The sequence below is a fragment of the Hipposideros armiger genome, unplaced genomic scaffold (assembly GCF_001890085.2).
Source record: "Hipposideros armiger isolate ML-2016 unplaced genomic scaffold, ASM189008v1 scaffold_576, whole genome shotgun sequence".
In the NCBI taxonomy this organism is placed as follows: Eukaryota; Metazoa; Chordata; class Mammalia; order Chiroptera; family Hipposideridae; genus Hipposideros; species Hipposideros armiger.
In genome coordinates this window covers 1158267-1168586 of record NW_017731926.1, presented here as the reverse complement: position 1 = coordinate 1168586, position 10320 = coordinate 1158267, and the positions used below count along the sequence as shown (strand labels likewise).

The window sequence follows — 10320 nt, the reverse complement described above, 5'->3', positions numbered from 1 at the left end:
AAGCAACGTCCTCCACAACTAGACTGAAGAACAAAAGGACAGCAACTTGTCTGTTCCCCTTCCCCCAATTCCCCAGCACTGTTTCCATCCCCCAATTCCCCAATAAAAATCTTAAAAAAAAAACAAAACCAAAACATTATAAGTATTTAATAAATATTTGATAATCTATGATTCCACCTCACTTTCAAAAGAGATCTGGCAGTTTATAATGAGATACAGATAAAACAAATCATAAAGCTCATTCGGGATTATAATCAACTCAAGGTGTTTAATGGGATAATAATGAATAGGTTTTTATCAAAGCTTAACTATACAAAGTTTTAAAGTCTACAAAACAGAGAGACCACAGAACATAGAGGTAGCTTGATCATTCAACACTTTATTTTTACTTGATCAAAAAATATTCTTTCGTAGGGCCGGCCGAGTGGCTCAGTTGGTTAAGAGCTCACTCTAGAGTGTGAGCTCTGAGCAACAGGGTCACCGGTTCGACTCACGGCCCGAGCTGAGCTGCTGCTGAGCTGCCAACAGGTGGCAGGATGGCTCAGCTAAAAACAAACAATTCTTTTGTACCCTATAAGGATTTAAGGCTGGTTCAGTCACCATAGGCATTTAATCCTTTGATTCCTCGCACTAAAGCTGTTATACGAGTGATCATGACCCAGAATTTACACTTGTTTTTGGCTCTAACTGCCGAGGTCAAATGTTTTTGCAGAGATTTATATAGCGGCATAACTTTTAAAGGGCTTAAGACATTATGAATGTGCACATAGTTGTCTCGAAGGCACTCGGTTTTTTTAAAACATTTATTGGGTGACTATTATACACCAAACACAGTGCTTACATGTACCTTCTCTCAATCTGAAATATCTCTTTGAAGTAGATACTATTAGCCCCATTTTAGCGATAAGGCCATTGAGGCTTAGAAAGGTTAAGTCACTTGGTCAAGTCACAACAAGGGTTCAAAACTGATTGTTGGAGGCCAAAGTTCATGGCCTCGCCTGCTATGCCACACTCTTCCAGCTCCACTAAAAATCTCCATTTTACAGTTAACAAATGTAGAGCAAGAACAACTCTGCTATAGTCTCCTAATCATTCTTCCAGATAAATCTGGTGGCCCACCAGACGACCATGATGAGTTCAGGGCAGAATGAAGACGGGGTAAGCACTGTGAGGTGCTCTGGCCTCTGGCTATCAGGTATGTCTTCCCCAGGAAAACAGTGAAGCCAGTCAACAGCATGTTTTCAAAGAATCCTAACCTCCTTTTTGAGGCCTGGGGATACCATGCAGAACCTCCGTGTGCACAGGCCAGACGCCCCTGGGGAGACCACTGGGGCTCTGGGAGAAAGGGCCTTTGGTATTCCGAGGTTAGTAATGGGCTGAAGCCTTAAAGGGGTGGGTTTTGAGCGCCTCCCCTCTGACTACAGTATTCCTCTCAGTGCTTGTTCTCACGGTTATTTTAGAGTGCTCTCTTTGCCCACTTTTGCTACTTTCTTTTGGTTTGTTTACTGCCCTGTAGTCACCCAGGGTGGGCTGCACTCTGATGTGAATGGGGAGGAGTTTTAGAAGATGGCTGGAGTAGAGTAGTAAACTCCTCAGACTATAGAAAATTGTTGACGGTATCAGACAGGTGCACACTCCAACTGAGCCCCCTTAGCTTCTTTATCTTTCCTTTAGGTAATATCCGAATACTTTGTGGTATGTTCTCATGCACGTTCCTTTTGCTGCCATGGTGGTGTTCATGTGCAGCCAATTCACTCGGCCCTCCATAACGCGCCTGGTGGTGACAGCAGAGGACAATGATGAATTGGGAGCTAGGAGAAGACACAGGTCACTTGATCGCTTGAGTAAGTCTTACAGGCCAGGTCCTGTGTTATGAATCTTAAATGTATTATCTTATTTAATTCTCACAAGAGTCCTCAGAGACAGGTTCGATTTTTATACTATTTAAAAGATGGGCAAACTGTAGGCGGTGAGGAGAACAGAGCTTGGTCAAGGTCATATAGTTATAACCGGCACACATTTAATTTTAAAAAAAAAATTTTTTTTCTGGGTGATTGACATATATTTAACTCTTGCAACAATCATGCAGGGGAGACAAGATATAATATCATTTCTCAGAGAATGAATTTAGCTCAGTGAGATTAAAATGCTTATATAATAAACAAAAGGGCCAGAATTCGAACCAGGTAGTTCTCACTTCAAAACCCATTTTCCTTGGGCCAGCCGAGTGGCTCAGTTGGTTAAGAGCTCGCTCAAGAGTTTGAGCTCTGAGCAACAGCGGTTCGATTCCCGGCCCGAGCTGAGCTGCCGCTGAGCTGCCAACAGGTGGCAGGATGGCTCAGCTAAAAAAAACAAAAAACAAACAAACCAACCAAAAAACCCATGCTCCTTCTATTCCAACACACTGCCTCTCTTGTATTTGGTCTGTGTCAGACTCAAGCCAGTCTATATGAATGGGAATCGCTTATTTCTAAAGACTGCTAATATAGTTAATTTCACACTTTCTTTTGTAGGTATAATCTTATGAAGAGATTCCAACAATCCTAAGACTGAAGATGGCCAGGCTCAGGTGTATCAGACTGGTAATCAGTTGTCTCAAGCCCCTTCCTACATGTAGGTAATGGTAAATATATAGGATAATTCTCTTCTTCAGAGATAAAGATTTCATAATCATAACATTCAAAATCATATGCTTCTAATTTATTTTTTTACAGCATATGAAGACATGGAATGCAATAGCACTTTTTGTGTGTGTATTCTATATGTGTGTATTGGATTTGAAGTTCCTCAAAGTATTAAGTTAATTTTTAAAAACAAATTTGTATCTCTTTTTGTTACACAGTATTGCATCTTCCTGGTTGGGAACTGCCAGAGATGCACTTATAATTAAATCATTCAAAAATACTTAAAGAACTCACCAACACTGTGTCAATTTGGTGAGAGATGAAAGAACACACAACAGTTGGTCCCTCACTTAAGGAGTTTATACTCTGTCTCGAAGTTTCCATCTTGACGCTGTGCTTCTCCCTAAATATAACCCAACCACCCTGAGTCCCGAGTACAATCAGATATAGTTCCACTGTGGGGTAAATGAGTGGCCACGACAATGAGAAGTGTGCCTCAAGGTTAATACATGTTATACCAAACTTTCCCTATTGAACAGTACAGAAAACTTATATAAAAGACAATTATATCATTTACCCATGGTTAATTGATTATTACTGTTCCTATAAGACTCAAAATGTTATAGACACTCACCTCAGATCTTCCATATATGTGTATTTTGTTTTCTGGCTCTGAAATGCTCTTTTATATACTTCTCTTTTGAACTTCATTCTGTTATTTTTTGATTACCATTTCAATGCTTCAAATTCTTACCCAATGCACTAAGATACTGGCCAACTTTTCTCTTATTTTTAAAGTTTCCAAGGAGGACAAGGTCTACCAGGCATGCTTTTAAATTCTCTTACGTGGATTATTGATGAAATTGACTATCTTTCTGCCAATATTAAACACTGTGGTCCTAGTTAAAATGCTTAACATGGCTGGAAGCTAAATTACATTAGCGATTTCTCCTTATTGACCAAACGGAGATATTTTCCCATGAATAAAAATGACATCTGCTGTGGTTTCAAGATTTCAAATAAAAAGTTAACTGTATCTGCCACTAGAGGGAGCAAAGAAAGTGCAGGCTTAGTGGTCAAAACTGCTGAGAGCACAGAGGAAGTTTTGCAGAGAGAAAAGAAGTAAGTCTCTGCACTGATTGAATCTTCCATAAAATGTGTTCTTTTCAGAGCCCTGGCACACTTAGCCTATGGGCCAAATCCAGCCTATGCCTGTTTTTGTGAATAAAGTTTCATCGGAACACAGCCATGCTCACTTGTTCATATACAGTCTATGGCTGCTTTCTAGCTACAATGGCAGAGTTGAGTAGATGTGACAAAGACTACATAATCTGCAAAGCTTAAAATATTTTACTATTTGGTCTTTTAAAGTCTGTCAATTTATGGTCTAGGTAAAGGGTGCGAAAGGACTGAACTGGGGACATCTTGCAGGAATGGAAAGAGAAACAAATGAATAGGATATAAAGCACATCTGGGGTAAAAAATTCACATAGTCCATGATATGTTCTGTCTATACAACCCAGAAGAATTGAAAATCTGAAAGGCATAAAACCTGCTTGGTTATTAAGGTTCTAATTATAAAAAAAACGCAAAACAGGTGTAAATGTATTTCTTTGTTTTTACCTCCAACAAAAGATCAATTAGCGGAGTCTGCTTGCTGGCAGGGGTAAGACAGAGGTTGTCTATGATTAAGACCCGCATGAAGTCAAACACGAACTTTTTAGCCGGGTGATTGGTCAGGTATGTCTTGACGCCCACATTGCAGTACTCGGACTGGCTTCTGTTCATCCCTGTATCGGCTGCAAAGGCTTTAAACTCTTCTGCTGGAGATCCGACTTCATCGTCCAGATCTGTCACCTAGTAAAATTAAATGGAAATGTATGCTAGTCACACTTGCTTGTGTTGGTATTTTTACTTCCAAGTTTCCTAAAAACCAAATTGTAGCAGCAATAGCATTTTCCTTCAACACTGACCTCCTATTAAGCCATTCAACGCATTACTTCACTTTGCTTTACTTGGCCCCTCCTTTCAAGGCTGTAATAGGTACTGTGGTCAGGTTTACTCAACACATTCTCTTTCTAATATCAAAATACTGACTTGCCACTAACCATACATGTGCTTTATGTTGAATTCTATCTCTACTGTGGATAACTGCACTTAAATGAAATAATAAAATTAGAATAATATATTTGCATATTTGAAATAGACCTACTGAGAAGTCAAATGGCATAGAATTTCAGGTAAAGACCTGGCATAATGGCAGCACCTAAAGGCTAATCCATGTTTGCAGGTAAACAAAACAAACAAACAAAAAAACAACTAAATAAATAAACACGCAACCAAGCAACAATAAAACCAGTGCCAAATTTGAGCCAACATAAAAAGAAAGGAGTAGAAGACATTAAAAAAAAAACAAAACAAAACTGAAGTGTTAGTAAAGGTCTGTTTTACTCAAAATGAGGATTTTAAAATTATAAACAAGCCAGGGTGTTAAGGTCATGTGCTATACTTGTCTTTCTCCTAAAAAGCTCCACAAGTTTAGCATGAATACTTCTTTACACATGAAGAAATTAGTATGAAGAAGATAGTTTATTCCAGGCCCTAGAGTAAGTGGTGGAAATAAGAGGAAACATCATGAAATTCTAAATTACTATCGGTGAATAACTGTCTTTTGGGCTTGTTTTAAAGGATAAAAGAAGTATGTATACTATATATGATTATAGTCTAATAATTTTTATTTAAATTAGTACAAAATATGCAAGATAAAAGTTGAGCGAAATAAGATAAGCTGAACAAAAAGGACATATGTATATTTCATTTTTTATAAAGACAACCAACCCTATAATTAATTTGTAAAGACTAAATCCAGGAAATGCCTAATTCTTGAGATAAATCAATAGAGAGAAATTTAGTTTGACTAGAGTTCTGTAACCTGGAAAGGACATTTCACAACTACATAGCTATTATCACAAAAAATAAGAAATGGATCCACAGCTACTTGGGGAGGGAAGTTACTGACAAGGAACTTACAAGAATATGGTAAATGAGAACAGGAAGTTGAGTTCACTGTTATTTTAGGGGAAAGCAGAAGGAGAGTGTGGGGAGCGAGACACCAGATTTTCTTGTAAGAGGTGAAGTAGAAAGTTATGAAACTGTAATGTGGTAAGAAGCTTAAAAGATTGACCAAAAAAAAAAAAAAAAAGAAAATCTGCTAACCACTGGAGCAGACTAACTGCAGTTTGACATTTTCCTCCCCCTTTCCTACCATCTCTGAGTAAGGGCGAATGTTGAAGGGGAAGACGGTGGCTGCTAATGCACACAGGAAATCAGGGCTCATCCACATGGAGGCCAGGTCTGGGACGTTGTGATATAGGTATCGGAAGAACTGCATCAGGGTCACAGGATATTCTCGGAGCCAAGATCCCTCTTCTTCTGATTGCCAAGGCTACCACAGGGACAAGGAAAGAAAACCTATGTTAGAAAAACTGACACTGCTAAATAATTTTACATTCATTTACACCTGTTGTGCATACTCACTGCTCCTCTAAAACTGGATATACTGATGGTCCTGAACTCTTTTAAAAACCGCACACATGACAAGAAATCGAGAAATAAGCGAAAACAAAAACAATGCCCCCCTAGGAACCGACAGGATGTTTGTCTCTTCAGTAGAGTACTCACAGCCCAGTAGCTGGAGTCAGTGGTTTTGATTAATCATCATTATCAAAACAGGAGTACAGCTCATGCCAGTGGTGGCTCAATTACCAACAAAGCTGCCCCATCATCCATCACGCCAGAGTTAGGGGTAAGATAGAAGATGGAAAAGTTACTTCACCTTTGTGAGCCTCACACTGTCATGTAAAATGACAAAAACAATGCTCTTACCCATTATGCAATCGTGATACTGTGATTTATAATTAGAAATATATATTTGGCCTTCATCTTTTTCTTCGCATAGAGCTCCTAAAACTCTTGGACTGTTTTAAGTTACAAGAGCCATAAAGGTGTCTTGTTACGCCTAACAAGCCCCTTTCAACCACATCTGCGTTTATGTTAATGAGGTGACTTTTGGAAAGGCCCTAAGAATGGAGGCTTGCAGGGGAACTAACCATATGACTGAAGGGTTAAAATGTTCGGCCCTAAACACCCAACCCTCCAAACTCCAAGGAGGGGAGAGGGGCTAGAGACTGAGCACAATCACCAATGGCCAATAACTTAATCAATCATGCTATGAAGCATCCAGAAAAACTCAGAAGGATGGAGTTTGGAGAGCTTCAGTGGTGAATACACAGAGGTGCTGGGAGGGTGGCAGGACAGAGAGGACATGGAAAAAATCCTAAAGCATTCTAAATTAATACATGTAATGGCAATGTTCTTTTCCAAGATGGCATAAGAATAGTTTTGAATAAGAAAAGTTTTGTCATGAACTCGTAATCCAAAGAGTCTAGTTAATAATTCCTCTTACAATGTGAACCTATATTGTGTAAACAAATTAAGCTCTTTTTCATAGTATTCCTGTAAGATAGACAGGAACTTACATTTTGTCATTTACTCTTTCAATTCTTCATATCTACATTAGAAATAATTAGAATAGAAAAAACAAATATAAAATAAAACTTGCACTGATATTTTTAATCTCTAAAGAAAAGTGATTTTAAAAGTTCAAAAAACATATTATTGTAATGATATATATATATATATATATATATATACTACAATATATATATTCATTATATACATGTTGGCATTGCAGTATGTATTTTCTAACCCTAATAATATCAGTTAACACTTATGAAGCACTTACCATACACTAGGCACTCTTGTAAGTGCTTTGTGCATATGCTAACTCACTACACACTCACAGCCAGCCTGAGAGATAAATTCTGTTCTCACCAGCATTTTACACATGAGGAAACTGAAGCACAGTGGTAAGTATGACTCAAGTACCACTGATGGGATTTGAACCCAGCAGGGCTCCAGACTCGATGGTCTTAACAGCTGCAAGGTTCGTCCTTACATTAGAGCTAACAAAACAGAGAGGCTGAGGTTACACAGCCCATGCAGTAAACACAGTTATGTTACCAAAAGATTCCTCTATTAAAAAAAAAAAAAATCACAAGCAGGAGGTGCCGCCGGCAGGTGCCAGTGTCCCCGGGAACTCACGGAATTCAGCATGCTGCGGAGCATCCCCAGTAACAGGAAGGCGGCCTCGGTGCAGACGCTGTGGATGGAGGAGACCACAGTTCCGCTCGAGGCAGGGACTCCAAAGATAAACGTCCAAATGGAATCCAAATCAAACTGCGGAGGTGAAGGTGAATAAAGGTTAGCCACTGGCAACTTTTTTCAGTAGCAACCCTCATCACTGCTAATGTTCTGAAATTTCTTTGAAATAGTTGTTTTTCAAAGTGAGCAATGATGAAGAGACAGAGACCTAGCAACTCTCCTTCCTATATTTCTAAAACTCATTGGTACATTTATAAAGAAAAAGGGAATGCTGTGGATCATCCTGTCTTAGGTACCTAAGGTAAAAACATTGCTTTCCACTTTTTTCTCTAAAGAAAACAAACAAAAACAAAATACATGCTAATTAGCCGGGAGATGAAATTTTAGAACCAGTGATTTTAAGCAGGATCTTTTTAAAAAGCACGTTGAGCTCACTTTCTCCTCCATTCTCAGCAACGTTCTACTTCACGTTTGGATTACATGCAGATAAGATTTGACAAAATAAAAATCAGTTTGAGGAGATTTATTCATAGTAGTTTTATGTAACACTTTTTGACCATGGTGTCATGCTTATTTTGAAAAATTACATAACTAACCAAACACTGCTAAGCACAAATCTTTATCTTGATTTAATGTACGGGTTTCATTTAAAAGGTTTTATCAATTACTAGAATTGATTTGAATAGCATTTGGCATTATGATGGACGTATAGTTGAGTTTAAAACTAAATTTTTACCTAAGTCTTTGCAGTGCCACATTCATAAGTTATGTATCGATAACCACAATGTTCTTCGATTAGAAATCAAGCACAGCCTTTTTTTTTCTAACAGGGATATTATTTCCCATTAAGAAATCAAAAACGTTTTTCTCATCAAAACTTGCACTAAGAATCCTGTCATGCCCACCCAATTTATTTTATGGTATACATACCACTCCCTTCATTTTTAATTCTATAGAAATGAAATTATATTTCTAGATAAAATCACATAACTCAAGAGAATTCTTTAGATCACCATTAAAATATCATCCGAAGCCTTTATTCATATATAATCATATAGAGTAACCATAAAGAAACAAAGGACAAACAGGGATGAAGGACTTCTTTTTGGGGAAATTTCCTATGGTATTTTCAGATTTTTCTGTCCCATAGCAAATCCTAAATTTGAGAAAGAGACGGAATCAGTGGTTTACTGTGATGAACCCATTACCCTCTAGTGAATTGGGGGCATACATAATTACGCTTACACCTTACTAGGTAATTCCTACCTGGCAACCCTGTTTACAGCGGCTGCTGATGACAGGCACACTGACCTGCAGGTTCTCAGGCAGCTCACTAACTGGCTGCTGCAGAAACAATGCCATGAGCAGGAAATACAGGGCAGGAACATTAGTGTGTTTAGGGAGGAATGACTGAAGAACTGGAAAGCCAGGAAAGTGGCAGGCATCCCGGTTAATCTCCCTGATTGTCGATCTCCCACCAGCACTCCTGCCCACATTGAATCCTAAGAGGAAACATAACAAGCACAAAATTAGTAATCGATTACCATGCTACAGTCACAAAGGAGTAATTCAGTATATGCGACATTTCCATCCAGAACACTCATATAAATACAGACAATTAACAATTCAATTGTTGGATTAATCTTTCAGTCAGAAGTTTTCCTTTACTATCTCTCTGACTTCAGCAAGCCTGCCTATGAAGATACAGGTCATGACACATAGCTGAGATAATCAGATAGGTAATATAAATTTTGCTCATTAGAAGAATGACCTCAAAAGAGCTCCAGCATTTCCCTAACAAGAAAGTAAAATTCAAGATACGGCCAAATATTTGGGATGCTACAAAAACATAACTTAACAATATAATTACTATAATACAGTGACTATATTTTCTTTGTCCTGAAAATCATCATAAACTAGTTAACCTTAAATTACCTATGAATTTAGAGATAAGACAAAATGAATAAGCAAATTAATCCTTCCTCACATGGATTTGTATCTAGATGGCTTCTTAAATATTTCATCCCAACCAATTGTTCAGTGTGATATGAATTAATCTTCCAAAGTATGCTTTTCTAATTAAGAAAAAATTGTACAGCAATTTACCTCTTTAACATATCATCGCATTTCTCAAACACAATGAACGTGCAAGTTAGTATTTGCTATTATCACATAGAAAATAGTCATAAAGTTAATGAGTGGTGGCACTAGGACTTGAGGCCTGATGTCTCCTTTACAGCCTATAAAGTTACTCTGTGTCTCTCGGCCTTCTTAATGACATGGCCACATTTCTGAAGGACTGGCTGCATCAGGACACAGTGATTTTTGTTTATAGTGAACTCTAAGTGAAATTTCAAGTACAAAAAGTCTTGAGCTTTAAGAAATCAAGAGTGAATGAACGAGGGAAGTGGGCAGAGGTGGTCTCAGAGATATGGAGGCGCAACTGATGGCTGTTGGTTGGGAGGGGGTGGGG

At 38.2% G+C, this 10320-nt stretch overlaps 1 protein-coding gene across 7 annotated transcripts in view; it reads right to left on the bottom strand.

Moving 5' to 3' along the window:
- The window catches only part of WDFY3 (WD repeat and FYVE domain containing 3), a 240176-nt gene that overhangs the window by 65872 nt on the left and 163984 nt on the right, over nucleotides 1-10320 (bottom strand). For 6 of the 7 annotated variants that reach the window (XM_019624066.1, XM_019624070.1, XM_019624071.1 and 3 more), the window contains 4 exons: nucleotides 9114-9349; nucleotides 7788-7922; nucleotides 5890-6069; nucleotides 4248-4481 (listed from right to left, as the gene is read on the bottom strand). In XM_019624066.1, coding sequence (XP_019479611.1) covers nucleotides 4248-4481; nucleotides 5890-6069; nucleotides 7788-7922; nucleotides 9114-9349 — 785 coding nt within the window. The remainder of the gene's footprint in view (nucleotides 1-4247; nucleotides 4482-5889; nucleotides 6070-7787; nucleotides 7923-9113; nucleotides 9350-10320) is intronic. The other variant, XM_019624068.1, reaches the window with a different exon arrangement.